General features: G+C 39.9%; 1 protein-coding gene and 1 long non-coding RNA gene across 2 annotated transcripts in view; one reads left to right on the top strand and one right to left on the bottom strand.

Moving 5' to 3' along the window:
• Positions 1-21,963, top strand: part of LOC103481474 (uncharacterized) — a 98,603-nt gene that overhangs the window by 10,522 nt on the left and 66,118 nt on the right. The window lies entirely within an intron of this gene.
• Positions 19,349-21,932, bottom strand: LOC103481473 (zinc finger protein 503). The gene is made up of 2 exons (XM_008436942.3): positions 21,292-21,932; positions 19,349-20,881 (listed from the first exon to the last, which is right to left on the bottom strand). Exons 1-2 carry the CDS (start codon positions 21,547-21,549, stop codon positions 19,487-19,489), a joined length of 1,653 nt encoding a protein of 550 aa, XP_008435164.1. The 5' UTR covers positions 21,550-21,932; the 3' UTR covers positions 19,349-19,486.

Here is a 21,963-nt window from a genome sequence, read left to right as displayed (position 1 = left end):
GTGCACGTATAGATGATAGATCAGTGTATGGTGTCTTGTATAAGAAAACAGATTGACGGATGCTTTGAAGAGCTTATTAATTTTCCCTTTTGTCGTTTTTTTATTTGAATATTCTTTTTTTCTGTAATATGCAGCAATAGCTCTGATGTTAAAGCACTCTTCAATTCTTTTAGTTAAAAAAAATATTGTAAGCTTCTCTTAGAATAGATTCCTTTCATTTTATTTTAACTCCTGTGTTCATTATTTCCAGTGCAATTGTTCACTAGGAGAATATTGTAAGACGAAAAAGTCCCAAATGAATGAGAGCAAGAAACTCTTCGGGGTGTCTTTTGAACTTTGCTGCCATCGTTAATCAAGGATATTACCATGCGAACGCTTCCAGGAGTCGGACAACTTGCTTCTTTAAGCATTTCTCTGGGAGGCATAAAAGTGTATTTACGGTCACCGGGGGCGGGTATAAAGAAAGATTGGCAAACATGAACCTCAAGTCCTCTCCTGGGTGCCATCCAGTCATGCTCGGCTCAGCTGTTGTACATCATGGATTGAAATAACTGCGGCAAAGTGGTAAAATGGGCTGACAAGGTATCGCTGTGTGCGTTTGTTTCCCATTCTCTTCAAAAACCGGTTATTGGAAATAATGCTTTGTCTTCATACCTGTATTTGACTCTTTAATGAACTTCATCTGTCTCATTCAAGGCACTGTTCCCCATTTAGACTCACCGTTTTGTGCGGACTGCTCAGCACTAAGATTAAAGGCTGCAGAGGATTCTGTTTCTGAGCAAAGCTGATGTAGAATTGATTTCTGTTCTGAATATATGAATCACAGGGGTCATTACTGAGCTGGACTCAGCTCTTTTCATTTAATTGAGCTGCTTTAATGCAAGGGCAGCTAGGAACTATCTATCAACACTGTACCTCTACGGTCTTGGAAAACAGCAACACGTGAAGTATGGCCTCATTTACCCGACAGATGCAGAACATCGATCCTTTGTGGTGAAAATAAGCGACAACTCAGCCTTTTTAATAATTCAAATGCAGGTGGAGGGGTAATAAATTTACTTCTAAGTGGAGGAACGATTCCTTCCTATTTGGATGAGTACATCTAAAAATGTACTATATTCTTAAAATAAATTCTAGGATTCATTTATGCTTCCAAAGCCCCTTTTAATTGCAAGGTTTATAACAGATTACCGCCGGTTGCCCTGACTCAAACATTCGTGATGCACACATGGGCAGTATTGACTTCTTGAATGTGAAGACGTTAATGCAGATAACAGCTATTCGAATCCTCATTAGTCACCCGTAATCCGGAAACATGGGCGATATATTAAGACTGGTGTTCACAGCCAGTCATTAAAGGAGAAATAAAAGACAAAATAAATCCAGGCCTGGAACGCCTGTGATTAATCATGTTGGCCTCCGCTCGCTGGCTGCTTAAAGCGTTTTTATTGAGTCGTTCATGCTGGTTTCTCTTATTATCCATTTATTCTAAATAATGCCTCCCTTCATGCTCATGCCGCTGTGCTCACATGCTTCATGAAACTCTTGAATATTTTCAGTTCTATCTTGGCATGTTAAGCGCATTATTAAAAAATGAACGTGTTTAATATATTTTCAATTACTCTTCAAATGAAGATTATTAATAATTTGTTAAGTTATTTAATTATCCTAACTTTTACAACCTTTAATAAGCATTGAACTGGTGTTTTTATTCAAGGAAATGATTCTTTTGCACCAATATTTGAATAACTAACAGTTTATTTGTGTGCATATAATATTTACAATATCCCAGCAGAGCCTCCCTAAGAGTTAGCAGGAACATGTGGACTGCAGATGCCCTAATATTTAAACAGTATTCAATTCCTTTAGGAGAACACTCAGTTCTGCTGAAATATGAACTAGGCATCACTAAAGAGAATTGGTGGACAGTAGAATATAGACATCTCTCGAAGCTTAATCCCACAAATCCAATAAACTAACATTGCAAAGCAAATAATTGCATAAAAACTGAAATATTTTAGCAAATTCAGTCTTATGTGGGTCTCAGTTACTCATATTGGAGCCAAAATATTTTATTTTTACTGCAAAAAGATCACACGAGTAGTGAAAGTGCTGATTCATAGTTTCCAAAACGCAATGAATTACTGATGATCAGTGAAATAAATAAATGTATTTTGTAGGCAGGGATTGACAACTAAATAATTTTAGAACGCTGTCGTCAAAGAAGCAGCCAAAAGTATCCATGGTAACGCTGGTGGAGCTGTGGAGATCTGCACACAAACACCACAAATCTGAGCTTCATAAAATAGAGGCTGTTACAAAACAACCTTTGAAAGAAAATTACAGCAAACATGTAAAGTGCACCAAACTGAGCAAAACTTAACATGACCATGAACTCACCGATACGTGGCGGTGGTAGCATCATGGTTTGTGGGCTGTCCTTTCACAGCAGAGGATCAGGATACTGATAAGAAGAAGAATGGAGCTAAATACATGGAGACCCGGGAAGAAAACCTGTTGGAGGCTAAAAGAATTGAGACTGCGATGGAGGTTCACCCTCCAGTTGAACAACAACTCAAAACATGCCGCCAGAGCTACAACAGAGCGGTTAGATCTAAATGTATTTTCTGTTAGGTCAAGTCCAAACCCAAGTCTAACATTGAATCTTTTGGAAAACTTTAAAACAAATTTTCAGACACTGCACATCCAAATTAACTTAAATATTTGAGTTCAAAAGATATGTATACTTTAGAAATGCACTGATGTGTAATATAATGTTTTATTTTTCTTTTCTGTGCATGCATTCCACCACTGTAACAACCACAAAGAAAAAAAAAACATTAAAAGGCTTCAAACGAGCATGACTATGCATTTTGAGGCCCCTATTGGTAAAAAATAAACTTCACTCGCTACTTTGCAAACTTGACAGTTCTGTTTCTCCTCAGGCATTAGCAAAAACACAATTGTATATTTAGTAATGAAGATTTGAGGGTTCTCGGCAGCGTCTGGAGACTTTCTCACAGGGTCTTTGTTGGAGAAGGCTGAGGCGTATCAAGTGTCTTGCACAACACCAGTCCTCGCACCTGACAACATGGGTTCTGTAGGGAGTTAATGCTGTCACAATAAATCAGTAACAGCCAGGGTACAGTATAATCATCCCGGTGTCCTGTTTCACTCGGCTTCTGCTGAGTGAGGCACTACACACACACCGCTGTGCCCACAGTGGTTGATGGTTGACTGGAGAGAAATAATCCATGGGAGATGGAACACAAAGAGCTGTTGATAGTTTATAATGCAAGTCATTTATTGTACACTGTGATGTTCTGGGCTGCCAGTAGTTTGCTTATTTGCTAAGCCTCCTTTGCTTTGATTGTCAATGGGTTGCCTTTGAAAGAAAATCGGTCTCGACGACCTGCGCTATGTCTTACAATGTAGCCTATATGTTTAGGCAATAAAGACGAGACATGATTGTACACTGCACATATCTGGGCTTTATGGAAGAGTGGCAATGCAGACAGCTAAAAGAAGTAATGTTTGGAGTTTGTCACAGCAATGTGATATGAGATGCTTTGATCAGATGACCAACTTAAACATGTTTAAAATACTTTGTGAAAATTAACGTTGCACATAAGCCTGAACATATCAACCCCCAGCTGTTTAGAATTGATTTGAGGATGGATGGAGCTAAATTCAGTGCAATCTTGGAGAAAACTCCTGTGAGAATCGAAAGTTATTTACTACAGGCAAATTGGTGATTCTGATTCTAAGAAAGACGCAAGCTCCTCAGCATGCCACCAAGGGTTGCTGAATCCTTTTAACCCAGCATTCATGTAGGTCAGGTGCGCTGCAGTAGGAAAACATCTAAAGCATGCAAGATCGTGGGCCCTATGGACCAGTGCTGCGGACCGTTGACATAGGGAATACAGAAAGCATATGGAAGAATGTATAAAATACTTCATTCAAAATGTAAATGTGGTGAAAAATGATCAATGCACATCTCTCTGCACATACAGTTTCCTCGGTTTAACATGGTGGCTGCGCTGTGGGAAGAAGAGAGGAAATCTATTCATGTTGAGCTAAGCACATGGCAATTCTGAAAGAAAACCTCGTGGAGGGAAACTTAAAGTACTGCTGTTGCCAGTAGTTCACCTGTTTTTAAACCTCCTTGCTTTTTTTGTCAATGGCGTGCCTTTGAAAGAAAACCTGCCTCATTGGCCTGTTTTTTATCTTGCATGTAGCCTTTGCTTAACAAGCTGCACGTTAAAGACGAGAAAGTTTGAAAACAAAGTCCTCGCTCTGTGACGGCAAGAGAACCTTCATACTTAAGAATCAAAGCAAATTAAGCTATACAAACTACCAGCTTTCATCCGAGCTCCTCTTCCAACATAAGGATGACTCATAATATGTCTAATCCCCAAAAATTATCCAAAACGCTCGGCAGCCGTCTCATTTCCAGCACTGTTTAATCTGCGTCTGGAGTATTTGCCGTCTCTTCATGTTGCAAACAGTCCTCTCACTGTGGCACTTCATTGTCTTTTGATGGACCATAAAAGGCTCGGTTTGATGGATGATAACTCGGGGCGTCTCTCTTTGTTGTTGGGATGTGACGACGGAGCGCATGTGAGATGTGAGGGGAAGATGTGGTGTGAATGGGAGATGTCATTGATGTCGTGCGTTGACACCGAGGGCCCTGAGTGCAAGCTTTGATCTCCACCAATGACTGAAAAGCAAACACAAATAAAAGATTTCGGCTTTTTTCACTTTCCAGAGAGAAAGTTTAACTGACTTTCTTTGTGGTTAGCAGTTGATTTTTCAGAAAAATCTGCTACCTCCAATATACAATTCATCAAGACCAAAAATGGCTTACTCTTCTGGCCTCTGATTCACTCCAGTCTATAAATCCTTCTCTCTAAAGGCTGACCTCACAACATCTGTTCACCTAACATATTTGCTGTAAGATTAGGCCAACAGTTTTCAGCTGTCCAACATGAAAAGCAGGCTATGCAGCTGAATAACTTGAGTCACATGCTGCTTTAATAAAAACGCAAATATTGTCTTGGCATTCGGGGCAGCTGGGCACAAAAAACCCACCGCACAACTGACAACAGATTTCATCAGGGAATCTGTTGTTAAGGAACGACTCCTGAGATGCATGCACTGCACAGTATATAAATCATTGTTATTAAAAACCACAGCTCACTTTGCAGCTCAGTATATTGCAGCCACTCCTTCGTTGCTGTGCTGCTTTCCGTGCCCACATGAGGTTCTTTGTTGCGCTTCTTTGATGTTTACTAAGCCATCTGAGCATAAAACACTCTGGCCTTTATGTTGCGCATTACAAATGAAACCCTTTAAACAGCTAACCATGCTGTTACATTTGCCTTGCAAATGCTTGTAGCTGTAGGATTTACTCTTTATAAATTACATTAATTACATGTTTCTTGAAAGAGTCCCCAGGGAGTCGCAGTTTGTGCGAGGTAATTGCAGGACTCATAATAAATAAGACATGTAGTGTGAGATATGCTGATTACCTATTTGGCACTCGACCGAGGGTTAAAGACTTTCTCTGGAGGAAAATAATTCAGTGATTATGCATTTGGTATGAGGGTTTTACCATGAAGTAAAGAGTTAGGGTTGTATCACATCATTTGTTTTGAGCATGTGATTTAAAACAGACTTCCATATGGCTTAGATCCATGGAAAACATGTAGACAAAACAACTCTAGGACTCCTAGGTTAACCATAGCCTACCCTTACTCTTTCACCTGCCCCTCGGCACTTAATTCAGGTCATCTGCATAAATTATATTCACTTATACAAGACCCTGAATTATCAGCACCAAAACTGAAGAATGGTGTGTATTTCTATTCTCCCTGTTAATTCTCTTGGAGTTGCAAGTCTTTTGGGTATGTCTCTATCCCAGATCATGATGCCACCACTACCATGCTTCATGAAGGGGATAGTATACTCAGGGGGGTTAGTTTTCTGTCACACAATGAATTTCCAACATGATTAATGTGTCCATTATATAGCTTGTGCCAAACTGCACATGGGAGTTGTCATGGCTTTCTTTCCATGACAATTTACTCTTCTTTCTCTTCCATAAAGGCTAGATTTGTAATGAATTGTTGTTGTGCAAACAGATTTGAATGCCTATCAGTTTTGGTATGTGTGGAGTGGATTTTTAGTGTTGGGGAACCAGGTTTTCAGCAGCTTGTTCAACAACTGAATCAAAGCATGCATATTTTACTAGCCTCATGAAGTATTTTCTCTAATTTGAAATATTTATATATATATATATATATATAGAATATTTTTTACTCGCATACATAGTGGTGTTCTCAAAATATATGGATGTTTTTCAATCCCTTCACTTGGTCCACTCTAAATACTTATTTTGTTAATGAAGAAATTGGTATTAATGCAAAATAGAATGCTTATTCTGTTTTGCATTGTTGTTTAGGGTGACTTAATTGTCTGGTGTGGGTCAAACATGCTAGAAATCAAAACCACAACTGAGTACACCTATAAAGTTTGGGCTCATCTGTGTGGGCGTAACACCGAATCACATTTCAGTTCTTTTGTCAGCTGAAAATGAGGAATGTGCTGCAAATCACAGCCCCCGGACAGAGTCGTGTCTGAAGCAATACTTGGAGGAAATCAAACACCCAAAATACCTCGAGTTGACTGCTGTCGTTTTCTTTAACCGTGTATATACATTTGCCCTTTCTAACTTGTAAGTTCTTGTGTCTTTTTCTCATACAAACCCAGCTTTACATTACACATAACAATTGTTGGACAGATGGTTTTCATTTCCTATGAGTTCAAGATGGAGGGAGATTAAAAAAAAAAAAAAGCTCCCCCCCACCCCCTGAATCCGAGACTAATGTAGTCAGGATGGAATCTGTCATTCAGTCTATTGCATGTTGATGACTAAGGGTAGTTTCAGCTGTAAGCAGTCCATGATTTATGGACACCAACTGAACTCTTGTAAGCAAAAGCCCGCTTGGAGTTCAGAGCAGCAAATGGCCCCCTTTTTTTTTTCTTTGGCAGTGGCGTGCCTGCATTTTCTTTTCCTTCATGCCAAAGTGTTTCGCATGGCAATTAGTTCCGTCCTCATTTGGGTCTGCAGTCTCGCAAGGTTAGCAAAGTCATTTATCATCCTGAGGGCTTGGAGCTCCACTGCTCCATCTCAGGTAGGTTTTGTAAACAATCATCGGTCCAGCTCTTTCCATTTCACTAAATGAGAAGGCAATACGGTAGTTTTGAGGTTCTGCCATCCATCCTTCTGTCACTCGCTTTGCTTTTTTCTCTACAGGTGTGAAGGCAAAAGGGAAATGTCATTTCTCATGGCTCATTTCTCATATGTTAACTACATAGTTAAGAGTGGATAGCGTGAAGACAGCATGACCTACTGCTTTAGATTTGAAGCCTTTATCTGTTAGACAGACACATTGTCTGCTTTTAAAAGAAAACTTAAAACTCTCCTTTTTGAGACAACTTATGTGTAGCGTAGGTTATTCTGAGATGCCTCTTTGGTAATGATGCTAAAGTTGCTCCTTATCATTCTTTTATTGTTTGTGAATAATATTGCTGCTACTAACAATGCTTCTCTTGTTTTTCATTCAGTTAGACGTACACCTTGCCATTTACTCTTTAGCTATGCGTCTTTCTCAGGTGTAGCTAATCGCTGGGATTTTTCTGCTTTAGCGTAAAAAGCTAAAGCATGTGTACTTTCTTATTCATAGAAAGTACACCTGGCATAGTGCTTCTGTATTTAACTTAGTCTTTTTTCTCTGATGGAGCTATTGGTGGAGCTTTTGCTACACTTTGTGTATGTCTGTCTTTCTGTGCTTGGAAAGTAGAAGTACTTTCCATGCACTTTTTCTAGTGAAAAGGTTCAATATTTTTTGTCAAAAGTTTAATTTCTATTTCTGCTTTGATAGCGGCCTTTGGGTCTTCTGTATTGTTGGGTCTGATGTTTTTCATCTTCTTCTTGACGATATCCTTTGGATTGTCTATGGAGTTCAGGTCACCCCAGTCTGATGGCCACTCAAGCACAGTAGCACCACCAAAAAGACAGCTTTTGGTACCTTTGGCAGTTTGATGCCAAGTCCTGCTGGAATCAGCATCTCAATGAAGCTTGTCAGCCAAAGGAATCAAGGGCTCAAAAAATTTCTGGTAATAATAATTTCTTTAATAATCAACGCTCCAAAAGCATTTTATTAGATCTGACATTTGGCATTTCTCCACATACATGCTTGGATGTAACCTTATTAAATGGTCATAAAGAAGGACTTGTAATGCTGATCTACACCTATTGAAATGTGTTGGCTCTGCTGTAAGCACTTATATAGCTTCCAAGTGCCTGCAGGGTGTCCTTAAAACACGTACTTGAGGAGGCAGAACTGTAAACATATGCTCGATTCATTTTAATGCTCTTAACTGAGGTGCACTTAACTGGAAAATAATCTAACATCAGTGTAAGCATGTTTTTCTTTAACTGATAAGAAATACCTTTTTTCCTTTTTATAGGTGTCCTGTCCTGATATGTTAAGCAAGCAGTATTGTGAGTCTGGTTTCCTTACCGTGTCAGAACAGATTTTTTTTTATAACTGTGGGAAAAGGGATGGTGCCATCACATAATTAATCTAAATAATTAAAGGTGCAACAGACTGCCTCTGGTGCAAGAAGCCAGCGCAGGCTGCGACAATTACAAAACACAAAGCTAGCAAGAGTGGAAAAATCTGGGAGGGGATAAGACCAGACAGAAAAGAGAAGAAATAAATTGGCCCAAAAGTGCTCCAATTCATTGGAGAGAGCCCAAGCAAAACCCACTTCAGAGAACAAAAAACACCCACAAAGGTCTGTATTTATGATCCCCGACATAAAAAGAAATAGTCTGTGGTCTGTAAGAGAAAAGTGCAGCTAACGTAGCATATCAGAAGGTATAACTTGTGTAGGTTATGGTCAGTGTTCTAGATTTAACTATAAAAAATATACTGGGCAACAATGCAATTTGTTTTAACATTTGCCAGAAAATTACCAGGACTTTTGAGAAAATGTTTTGTGGACTAATGGGACAAAAATGGAATGTATTTGAAATTTGTTAGTCCCAATACACCTTCACTAACAACCAACAACATTTCAGAACAAGAGTAACAGTAAAACATGATGGTGGAAGTGTAATGATCTGGAATGCTGCTTTACATCCTGGACAACTTGTTCTAGAGCAGAAAATCCTGAAAATGAAGTCAGTCAACCCACCTAAGTCTTTGTGTGATCTAATCAAAGTCTGGACTTAAATCAAATTGAGATCTTGTGGCAGGACCATAAACAGGATATTTATTCTTGAAAACTCTGTGGCTGAATTAAAACAATTCTTCAAGGAATAGTTTACCAGAATCCATGAGCTCAGATGTATGCGACCTATCAGGTATCACAAAAACTTGACTTGATTGTTTTCACCAAGTCTGGTTCGGTGAGCTTTTCAGATTAGTGAGCAATTCTATTTCCACATAGGGTCAGGTTGCTTTTGTTTTTACTTAATAAATCATAATTTAAAAACTGACTTAAAGGAAAAGTTCCCCCACCAAGCAGCGAGTCCGCTGAAATAAACCAGACGGGGCAGCGACAACTTATTCTGAATTGATTGTGTTTTTTTCTCTCCTGCATCTTTATCAATCAGAATTAAGGAATCTGATTAAAGCCTTAAAGGAGTGGAGACACATAAGTGGAGACACTCTCTGCCGTGAGGGCCCAGAAGGTATAACAGGGCAGTATCAGAGGAGACTTAATTGTCAAGGTTATGACTCGGAGGATGATTGATATGGGGCCAGGCTGTTTTTGTCAGCCTGTCAGGTGGCTGGAATGTTTAATGTTCTCATTATTGGTTGCTCTGTTGTGTATATTTCTCTGTCAGCGCTGCCGAGCCATCTGAACTGCCAGAGCACTTCAAAAAGCCTCGGGTCATCCGTCTTCCTCCTGACGCCCCGAATGTTCAGCCTCAGCTGAGTGCCGGTGATTTGTTATGACTTTAGAGCCAGCTGACAGACAGGTCTCCTATAAAAAAGCATGCACCCATTTCCCTTTTTGTCGTGTAGTGAAAGCATCAGTCCTCCTGTAACTGGAAGAGGGAGGAGGGGTCTGCTGCCACAGGAAGCTGGCATCTGACAGTTATATCATCTTTCTAATTTGCAGGCAGGATGACATAATGTATTTTGTCCTTTTCTTTTTTTTCTCAATGTGGATTTTGACTCTCGCAGGTCACCATCTGTTTGTGGAACGCCACAGGGGAAGCAAAAGCTAAGGACTGATCACTATATTAAGGCCGACTGTCATATTCATCATTAGCCGAGTGTATGTTGAGTGATGGCAGAGAGCATCATGGGAGGAATGCTGATGGCCGTCCAGCCAGGCAAAGAAAGTGAGAGATGAAATGTTGAAGACAAGAGGAAGAAAAACAGAATCCAAATCTTAATACCTTTCCCAGGCCCTTTCCAAGATTGATTGTTTTTCTGCTGATCTAATTTTGGATCATACAAAAACAACCCATTTGTCTTAAAGAAAAATGATCTGCTACACGGTGCAGATGGATTTTTCTTTCCTCTTTTTTCTGTTGTACGAAAGCTGGAAAAGATTAAAGAGAAACTCTGCTCCTCAGCTATAATTACAAGCTGTAGATTACTCTGTCACTTCAACCAGATGGCAGGCTCGATTCTGCAGGCCCTTCTGTATATTAATGGACAGCAGTATGTTATATTTGACTTAGGAAAGTTAAATGTCCATAACCTGTAATGTTCTACCAGCTGGTACTGTGCTTCCCCCCTCACTCTTTTGGGTCCACTTGGCATATTTCATATACATCTTTAGTGAAGGGGAATTTCTTCTCCCCATTTTCCATCATTGTCACTCCAGTGGTAAATATTATTTTTCACCCTGGGAGGGGAAAAAAACCTCCCCGAGTTGTGTCCACAGCTAATTTCCTCATCGAGGTTCGAGCAATAATTTTGGCACTAAAGCTGTCAGACTCAGCGAGGTGCACCAGTTCGATTGTAACTTTATTAGACTGTCGACCTGACTGCGAACATGGCAAGACTGTAAGTTAGCAAATCTAATTATCAAAGGGGAAAAAGGCTGCTAACATAATTTGAAGACCATATGTCAGTTGCTGTATGAATACAAACATATTCATGCAGCTTCAAACGTCAAACATTTTTTTCCACGTGTTTTTATTAGGAAGTTATGTAACACACATTCTGTGTAATTAAAGTGTGGAAACAAAAAGATGGATAGTTTTTAAAAACTTTTTTTTACAAATCTGAAAAACATGGCATAAATTTGCACTGGGACCTCTATGCAAATTACTTTTGCATAAATCCATTGTCTTGCACTTATTTAGGATTATGTTGCAGGGGCAACAGATTCAGGAGAGAGCCCCAGACGTCCCAGTTCCTTCTGGGGTACCGCTAAATCAGAACTATATTGACCCTTTGCAACTCTGTCATATGATTGGAAGTGAGGGACTAAAGTATTTAACAAAGCGACTGTGATTGTTTTCCCATGTAGTTTTTGTCAATATGGCTTCTACTTGTTCAAGTTGAGCTAATTTGTCTGTGGAAGTAGCACAACACCTACTTACAAAGGTTGGAAATAGTTGGCTTAGAAACCTTCACCCTCCTGACGTGTTTGTTGATTTGATCAAATCTGCCTGAATTCACACGACATGATTTATGCCACTGTTATAAACGGTGTTTACACCTGACCAGACTCAGTAGCATGCAAAAGTCTAGATGCTTACTATTTAGTTTTCGTACATAGTAGGCTACATGACAGTCGGACATTATCTCCATGGTTGCTAATGGTTAGATGCGTACCTGCTCCATAATACGATATTTGATTGGATCTTGCATATTACGTATTCATGAAGTATATGAATATTCTTATCTTGTAAAAAGTGTTTACTGCAAAACCTTGAGTAAACCAAAGGCTTCCAGTTCTTATGATTAACAGTTGCTATCCAACGCCATTTTCATAAAAATAAAATGGTTTACACCCTTTTCTGTGTAGCTGATCGCACAGCACCCTTTGGGCATTTTTACCTATATTAGCAGGACAACTCTACAAATCTGACCTTTAGGATAAAGTAGAAACTTTATACATACATTTACCTACCATTTCACAGTTAGACCAACTCAAAGCAAAGCATATCACACAAAACAGCAGTAAAATTGACATTTGTGGTTGCAACCTGATAAAATCTGCAAGATTTCATGCAGAAATGCTTTTGAAGGCACAGCGGCCTGTAGTTAATGTGCTCATGTAATACTGCAAAAACCTCTGTAAAATGTTCCCCCTGCTTGGTGTGATTTAAGGCTACTTTTTTTAAAGAAATTGATTGTCTGTGTCTTTAGATGTCAGTTTGAAGAGATTGCAGAAAACTTGAAGAGGCAACGAACACATGTTTGCCAGAAGAAACTCCCTTCATGAATATGCCAAGCCTAAATTTAACCCAACAGCAAGGGGACGGAGGGGGGATGTTTGGCCGCGTTTCCCAGCTTGAGAGCACGAACAGCAAAGAAGCACAATACCAGCGTGTCATACATTTAAACACGGCTAAATTAAAGGCTGTTTACCGTTCGCAGAGGCCATTCATCTTACTCAACGCTGGTCTGCTTCTTGCAAATTTGTCAGTAAGAGCTTCCACATGCCAAGTAAAAAGGAAAAGGAAAAAGTTGGGGGTTATCAGAGCCGGGTTTTTATAGCGTGTCTCTTCAGTCAGCCTGTAGTTAATTAGCCACCTCCACACAATAAGGCCATAAGTCATTAATCACCCTGAACTGTAGCAGGAGTCGACTTCACTGTGAGCAAGACGTTCGGAGACAAAACGTTTGCCGCCTATGACAGGCTTCAAAATGGCCCCTGTCAGCGGTGTTTAAATTATAGGGCATGTCGAGCGCTGAAAGACAAGAGCCCACTGTTTAACTCACTGTTGCTCTTTCCTTTGCTTTGTGTGTTGACAAGCTCGCTTCAAAAAGAAAATCCCTCCACCCCTTCACTGCGCTTCCCAATCGGATAGCTTTATGGCTTTTGCACACACTGAGTTCTTCACATTGGGATAATCTCCGTATACCAAGCTTACTTCCTCCGCTTTATGATGCAGCATTAATTGAAGAGGACAAGCTCCAAAGGTCAGCAGCTCACTGAAACCCAGCTTTAACTCTGCGTTCCTGGCGTTTACTTGCGCCGTCAAAGGGAGGAAATGATGGGCCGATGATAAATTCGGGGTCTTGTTTGGAGAAGCGAAAAGCCTTTCTCCAGTGAAAATAAACCGCATGTTTCGCCGGATGATGGAAGACACGCTTTTCAGCCGAGTGAACATGCAAAAGGTCATAATTTTTCCCCCACCCCTCCTTTGTGTCTATAAACAGAGATCTGCTTGCTTTTCCAGAGAACATAAGCACAGAGGAAGGTTTACTCAAAGCAGCAAATGTTTGTGTAACTCTGGGGGAAATCCCGTGATTGCATCATTAATATTACTGACAAAAGGGTGCTAAACTCATTATGCGACTGCAACATCAGTGACAAGTGTTTGAAAGTGTGTTGATCTATGTATCGCGTGCATATGGAAAACATGATTCTTCATACAGAACCAGAGGCGTTTCTGAGAGGAAACACTGGTTTGGCGATGTCCTCGGCCTTTATTCACGAGAGGCCACGTACGGAGAAACACATGGCCCCCAGCTGGGACAAAACTACCACTTTTAACAAAAATTCATGTCTGTAAAGAACTGCTTTGCACTGAACTGTTGATGTCCAGGTGGAAAACTGCACATTGCGTTCACGCTACAGTAAAAAGCAGTCACAAAGCTGAATATTGTTGCATATTATAGCTGTAACTGACATTTAGATCCACAAATAGCAGAAAGATTGATGGTGTTTAACAGTCACTAAGGTGATGGAATAAACAGCAACTTCTTAAGTAGAAACTCGTGATGTGGCTCTGGCCCCTGTTGACCTTTAATTAAGTTGAACTGAAACTCAGAAAAATAAAAACTAATAGCACTGTGCAACTCATTTCAGGGTAGAGGCTAGAGCACAGCGAAGGATCTGTGATTCTGTGGGCCTGGGTTTCTCCCAAACCCTCTTGCAACCCAGTTGTATTCTTTGTATGGGTTATATGAGTCCTTTAGCATAGGATAGTGGACTCAACCAAAAAGCTAAAACTGTGTTGTCAGTGTTCAGTCTGCTGACAGTTTTAAGTCCCACCTCAATGATGTTTGATTAAAAACATGCCAAGATCAACGCAGAAATTGTTCACTTGTCACAAAACCAACATTGTTCAATGGTCTAACAACTGGCCTACTGGTATAATTGTGTTCTAAAAAGCTACTAACAATTATACCACTAGTGTTTTTTTTAAAGGGCCTCATGGCTTGCTTTTCACTCATCTTTTCCGAGAGTGCAAACAAATTTGACTATGAATTGAATTGAATGACAAGCATGTCTATGTATGAGCTCCGTTTCACGTTCCTCTCAGGGATGGGCTTATCCCTTTTGCTTGTGCACACTTTTTTCTTCCACTAAACTTTCCAGTAATATACTTGGTACAGCAGTCTGCAAACAGGCATCTTCTGTTGCAGTGACCTTTTGTTGTATACCCTCCTTGTCTGGAGTGCTATGACTCATGTAAACAATCTTTCCTAGGACTGTGTAGGCCATAATGTGATCACAAAATAAGATTTTAAAACTTTTTGTTGGTATTACATTATATTCTGATTTTCAGATAATTATTTTTTTCATATTAGCTGAAAATCAAAATGAGAAATGAGAAAATAAACGAGTTAAACAGAAGCACTGTATCATTCTGTATAATTTTCACTTCTTGAACTGAATTACTGAAAGTTTCAGTAATATTGTAATTTAATAAGATTCCTGGAGAATTCTGATTTCCAGTTTTCCTTGAGGTCCCGACTTGCTGATTGTTGCTTTCTTTTCCTCTACGGTCTATAACACAGAAAAGAGAAAATTTTACCCGTTCAATCCAGAAAATGAAGAAGTTGCAAGATTTTCCCCATTTATGCATTAAACTTCTGTCACATTTTTATCAAACTAAAAGAGTGCATAAGCTACATGCTGTTGTGTTTAAATACATAAAGTGGTGGAGGTTTTTTTTTGTTTTATTTATTTTTTGCTGGAGGTTTCTTCCTGTTGAAGGGGAGTTTTTCCTCTCCACTGTCGCTACATGCATGCTCAGTGGGAGAGACAGCTGCAAAGTCAATGACACAACACAAGCGATTGTCTGCTGTCGCTCCACACTCATCCAGTAGGAGTGAATCCTGCAAGTCAATGACTCGTTGCAATCCACTGCTTTTCAAACCAATTCCAATAATAAACTTAACTTATTGCATTGTTTAATTACTAGGATAAATTGGAATCTTTTGATTGGATAAATTGACCTTTTTTTTTTTATGAAGTACTTCGAGATGAAGTTAAAGAAAGTAATCAAATGCTCTTAGTATAACATTAGACTAATGCTCTTCACTACAAAGTGCTTGTTTCTTCCCAAATAGCTTGCTTCTTTTACATTATTCATCATGTTGAATAATGTAAAATAGCATAAGAGTATTCTTACAATTACTAGTAAATCATTCAATATGCATCAATTTATAGCTTCTGTCAGAAACCGATCAACCTATCATCAATCATTCCGTAAATTTTAAGATTACGTATTGAAAATCATCTCAAGACCTGTGATTTGTTGTCCACGTCTCACATTGTGTTCCTCATATCATAGCCAACTTATAGACTTACAGAACAGTTGATAATTTACGACCAAAGATCATTTGCAGTCCTGTTACATCAAGTCTCAACAGGTGAAGTTTTTCCTCCCCAATGGCCTGCAAACAGTTTAAACTTGTTTTTAGTAATGAAAAGTTAATTAAAAAAGAAACATATTTGCTTATTTCTGTACTTAAATTAAAGATTCTTTCTACACTTTGTTGGAAAATGTATGTGTCTTAATAACCTAAGTTTAGAAAGACTTGATATATTTGGTATATTCTATCAATTTAGATAATAAAGACTAAAAATACAGCTAAAAATTTCTATCATAGCCAACTTATAGACATTAATAAATAATGGCTAATTTCCTCACACATATGGCTCATTTTTTGTAATGTGTATGAATGTACGTGTCAACAACTCTTCATTGATTTAAATGGAAAAATAATATTACCAAACAAATAACTTAAGATGCATCTTGAAAAGAAACTAAGTAAATATTGACTTAAAGAAAAATAATTCTTTAGATTGAGTTTGCTATAAAAACATAATTTGGGGGTGAGATTTTTTTTTTCTTTTTTTGCATTTTTATAATTTAAAATAGCATTGGCATTATCTCTGTGCACACTTATTGGTAGCTTTTCAGCTCTTATATATATACATTTTTCAGTTTGATCTAAAGTTGTTTCATTAAAACACTTAAAACATGGATTCTGAAGCATCAACTGCTTAATTCAATAAATGGTTCCAGACTAAATGTAATACAAGCCAGAACTACCATGTAAATATTCACTTTAAGATAATTAAATTCTACACATGCTTGCATTCAAATGCTAAATTTAAAAATAATTTATCCCTTTAATGGATTTGAGGAAAATCTACAGAATAAATAGTTGACAAGTTTATCTGCTGCTTCATGTGTGAATCAATACCACAGCGTCACACATCAATTAACCTCTGAGAAATGCCTCTTGAGATCTCTGCCCCATTTGTTCACATCATGTTAATGGTGCTGTTTTTAGTAAAAAAGGAATGCATCACGTCTATGACCCACGCCGGCTTCATGGCTGGCTGGCTGCAGTGCTGAATCGCGGCTTTATTGCCATCTATCACCAGGCTATGTTTAGGGCCTCATCTGCATGACGGATGGGCGGGTTTGATGAATACGACGTCTGACCGCGCCGATTCTTTTTTTTTTTTTCTTCCCCTCATTGCTGGAGAACAGTCTGATTTACTGAGGATGGATAATGACACTGTTGGCTTGATTTAGCTGATTTGTTTTAAGGGACTGATTAACTTGTTAAAGGTCTGCGCTCCACAGCCTCATTAGAGCAATCACAAAAAGCTCTGGAAACATTTTACATCTGAGTTGCTGTAAATTTTGGTTTCGAGGTTTGCCACTCAGTCATATTAGAAGCTTGTCTGTCTTAAGGTGAGTCAATAATCAGTAAGATGAAGGCCATTCAGAGGGTTTTAGTAGATTTGCTGAAAATACACAATATACATATGTCATGATATACAGTGTTTGCTTTTTTTCAAACCATCAATTGGTTCAAAATCCTTTTAACGAGATTCTCACATATTTTCTCAGCTCTGTGAAGCACGGAGTAGCACAGTTCAGCCCCTCCCCCACCCATTGCTGTACACTGCAAGTCAGCTGACAGAAAACAACCTCTGAAACATTTCCTTTACTCACAAAAATATAATTCAGCTGTTGGGAAATATTTCAAGATCCAACATTTAAGAACAGTCATATTGGAGCTACAGTTGCACTTTCCATGAGTCATGTAGGTACTGCTGCTTTAAAACTTTGACTGGTTGTAATACTTCTTTATTCTGAGAATTACTCTTCACCAGTGAAACATTTTAAATTAAATATTCCTTCGTTAAGCTCAGGATGATGAAGGTGCATGGTTTACTTTTGCTGTTAATTGTACAAGTATTTACTAATTAACTAAATACTCTGACACTTTGTGACAATCAACCACTTAGAGGTGTTGGTAGTCCCCAAAGTAATCAATTAAGTCTCAGTAAAAAAAATAAATAAAAAGAAGTTATTTTTATTAAATTCTAGCTTTTTTCCTGCAGATACATAGATAAGTTTAGAAATGGATTCAGCTAATGCGTTTTGCAATTTTAAAATCATTTGAATCAGTGATCATTTAAATTACTATCAATTATTTTGTATGTAATCAATGCAGTAAAGGTATTAAGAGCTCTCTAATTTTTAATAATTCAAACTGCAAAACAACCGAGAACAAATTTATCATACGAAGGATGGCTCTTTTTAAGTTTGAGTGTGTGTGTGCGTGTAGGTGGGTGTGCGCGCGTGTGTGTGTGGTATCCCACTCCAACTTGGCTCTTGACAAAAATTTGAAACAGGATGATTTTCACTTATTTTTTTGTTGTGCCAGTTCTTCTCAGCTTTTTGCTAAATGCCTGATTATTAGTTTTTAAAATTTGCTAAGTGCCTCCTCGCCTCCCATTTTTCTGAGTACCACAAAATAAAATGGACACTGTCTGGTCAAATTTGTGATGTCAACAGAACTGCACCTGCCTGGTGCCACTAATAAGTAATGAGACAACCAACCCAAGAGAAACGTACAGTTTACAAACTACAAGCTTCAGTAGTTAACTGCTGGCTCTATTGGAGCAGATAGCCCCACTTATTGAGTAGCTAATCAGTCTCTAATTCTTGTGGCAATCTGTGAAGAGCAAAAAAGAAAGTTATTTTCTGTGCAAAAAACATTAAAAATCTGTAATTTAGTATTTTCATTTTTGTCTATGTAATATACTTGTAATTACTTTAATGGGTTAATTGTTGCTTTAAAAAAAAACAATTAAATGATCTTGTTTTGGTTTAAAGCATTTTTTCAATTATAATAAAGGCGCAAGCCTGACACCAGCTCATAAAATCCAGGCTGTTGCTACTTTTTTTCTTTAATATTGGATTTTTTTTAACCTTCCTTTTACAGCCTCAATTCACATATAAATTAAGCAAAAATCAAAAACCCAATAATTATTAAAACACATTTGAAGCTTTAGAATAAAAAAAACAGCTTTCACCAAATGTGTATTTCTGCATACATAACTTAACACACTTATTTTATTTTTTACTAATTTAGATATAAAACACTGGTTTTTGTTATTTTGATCTTTTTTGACTTTCTGAAAATACACTCTAAAACTGACAAAATGTAAAATGAAAAATGTTAATATACATATGTATAAATAATAAAATCAGAGAAACTTAAAACATATTGATGTGTTCTCCAGAGCTTGACTGGGCCTAATTAATTTTATTTTTAATTTAATCAAATCTTAAGTCTAAAGTAAAACACTAAAGATAAAAACAGGCAGTTTGACGATCAATATATGGGGCTTAATGCAACATTTGCCTCTGCAAAAATAAATCCATTGAACATCTGAAGTAGTAAGTTTCTCATGTTTTTAAAACTTAAAACGCCAACAATTAAGTTTTGATTCAGAATTTAAAATCATATTTACATTTACTATAAACAAACATCTCTTGTATAAAAGAAAGCACGTTGAGGCTTATAAAATGTATATTATAATATTTTTTTTATTTTAGTCACGCTTGAAGCTATCGCAAATAAATACACTGATCCCGGCGTGGATTCAGTCCCAATATAAAACTCATTGGGCCTAAATTAATCTGTTATAAATGTGTAATTCTCCGACTTCACTGGTATCCTAAGGCAGAGGCTGTTGTCAGTCTTTGCCCGTACAGGGCGTACGGGGAGTAATAAGGCCCTGTCGCCGCGGGCACCGGAACCGGGGCCCCTGGAGCGGGCAGAGGGCTCTTTGAGTACGGGTGATAGCGGCTGCTGAGTCCGAGCGGGTGGTGGGGGCCCCGGAGGGCCAGCGCACCGGGGCTGCCCGGGCTGCCGTTTGAAGGGATGTGCATGTGACAGGCCATGGCAGCGGCTGCAGCCGCGTTCGCGAGTGTGGTGGAGCCTGGGTACCCGGATATAAACTTCTCCGTCCCGGCGAAGGAGGTGTGAGTCCGCAGGTGGCTAAGAAGCTCCTCTGAGGAAGAGAAGCGCTTATCGCAGGGTCCGTTAGCAGATACCCAATTGCAAACATGCGGCAGCGGGTCGTTGGGCAACATAAAGCCGTAAGGGTACAGGGGGTGTCCGCTGAAAGACGGGGCTGAGGAATGCACACCGTGCAGGGGGTGTGTTGGATACATGAGCGGGTATCCAGACTTCAGAGCTGAGTCGTGCGCGCAGTTTGCGCCTGACGCACCGGACAGATGGCTGGTGCAGTGGTAACTCAGGCAGTATGGGTCTCTGCACAGGCTGGCGGACATTAAAGACGGAGGAGAAGCGCCAGCCAGGGGGCTCGACCCCGCTTTACTGCAGCCCAACGAGCTGGCGGCCGCGAACTGCGCGCTCAGCAGCTGGCTGCTGGGTTTGGTGGGGTCCAGCGTCATTCCGGGCGGGAGGAACGGCTGCGGGTAACCCGCATACGCTCCCGCTAAACTTCCAGGATAGGAAATACTCGCGGGTGGCAAAGGAAAAACTGTGTGTCCCGGCTTATAGGGGGAGACGGGGGCTACCAGTCCGGATCCGAGAACGGAGGAGGAGGTTACAGATGTGGAGTCTGATGTAGCAGCCTTGGGTCCAGATGTGCTGTCGTCAGAGGTAATTCCATTTATCCTTTGGCTTCCGCTGCCATCAGTCGTGCCGCTTTTATTGCTATCAGACTCCTTCTTCTCCTCCTTGTCCCCGGTTTTCCCCTCCGACGGTAGAGGCGACACGGAGGTGCAGGAGCTGGGGCTGCCTGTCCTGGGCGTGAACGGCTGGCAGGTGGCGCTAGGCACCCGGAAACCAGTTTTATCTCCACTGATGCTACTCGACGAGTCCTTCTTCTCTGAAGATTTCGAGTAGGGCTTGAAGCTGGACTTGTCCTCGGCTCCGATGTCGCTCATTTTCAGCGGACCGGATTTGGCCTCCTTGTCGCTGGATCCGCTGGAGGTCACGGAGGAAAGCTTGGAAGAGGACGGGGGGTCCGGCTTGCCGATCTGAGAGCAAGTCTGGGCCAAAAGGGCCAGCGGACTCTTTTTTGCATCCAGCTGCGAAAAATAATAATAATAATAAAAAAAAAAGATGTAACAAACGAATAACAACACGTCAACATGCAAATGTTTGCAGGACAGCAAAAACGATCGCTTTGCGTATTTTACGCACTGCGCATGAAGTTATCTCGAAGAGAAACTAAACAAACTAATCAGAATGTGCTGAAGGCTTGCACAACATTAAAGCTTACGTTAGTTTAGAGACACTAACTTGCTAAATAGTTCTCAGTATGTGCGGTTATTCCAAATTTAACAGCAGAGTTAAATATTTAAAGCGAATAACAACAAACCTAAAAGTCTGATGCAACATTTTTCTACAAAACCTGCATCGGAAAGCTTGACTTTCCTGTGCGCAAAAAAAAAAACAACAAAAAACAACCGTTCCCTAAATTTGCTTTAATGCTTACCTCGATGGGACTAACTGGAGTGGACGGCAGAGGCTGGAGGTACTCCGGGTGTAAGATGTGTCCTGCCCGAGCGGTGAGCATTTTCAGCACCTTGATGGGAAGACGGCCGGCTTGGCGAGAGGGATCCGCGGGAGAGACGCAGTGGTGGACGGACAGTCGGCTGATGTTCGCTGCTCCCTTCTCCCTCACCGAGGAGCCGCTCTCCCACGCTGGATTCGTGCTATTTCTCAGAACAGACACCAAGGGCGATGTGATCATGACCCGATTCTCGTACAAATGGTTGGAAAAGACATGTGGAGATCAGAGAAAGCCAGCGGTCAGGATTGTTATAACGTTAATTAGAGCCTCGCCCAGGAAAAAATGCAAAGAAATGATAAATATCCTTAAGTCGGAGTCGGAATGAGAGAGCAGAATCCGTGCGTCTTCATCCCCTGCGACGCTTCAGCAGTGTGGGCTCTAGGTCCCAGGGAGAACTTGGTTTAACTGGCAGGAGGGATCACTCCGCCTCCCCGTCCTCCTCAGCGGCGTCTGAATCAGTCCGCAGCCTCCCAATCAAAAAGAGATCCCACAATATGTGATGGAAGGTGGAAGTAACATGACGTTTCCTACCTCGCTCTCACGTCTGGTTTAGTTTTCAGCAACATGCGTCCTTTTAATTTGGAGATTTTTATC

Source organism: Poecilia reticulata, chromosome 19 (assembly GCF_904066995.2).
Source record: "Poecilia reticulata chromosome 19, P_reticulata-male-v2, whole genome shotgun sequence".
NCBI classification, from domain to species: Eukaryota; Metazoa; Chordata; class Actinopteri; order Cyprinodontiformes; family Poeciliidae; genus Poecilia; species Poecilia reticulata.
The sequence above is the reverse complement of the archived record's forward strand: the minus strand, read 5'-3'. Positions and strand labels throughout refer to the sequence as shown.

Bases quoted from the DNA above. Each gene is read 5' to 3' on its own strand.
- LOC103481473 (XM_008436942.3), bottom strand. From the start codon at position 21,549: ATGATCACATCGCCCTTGGTGTCTGTTCTGAGAAATAGCACGAATCCA. The intron at 20,882-21,291 runs GTAAGCATTAAA...TATTTTTCGCAG, and splicing joins CTCCAGTTAGTCCCATCGAG to CTGGATGCAAAAAAGAGTCC.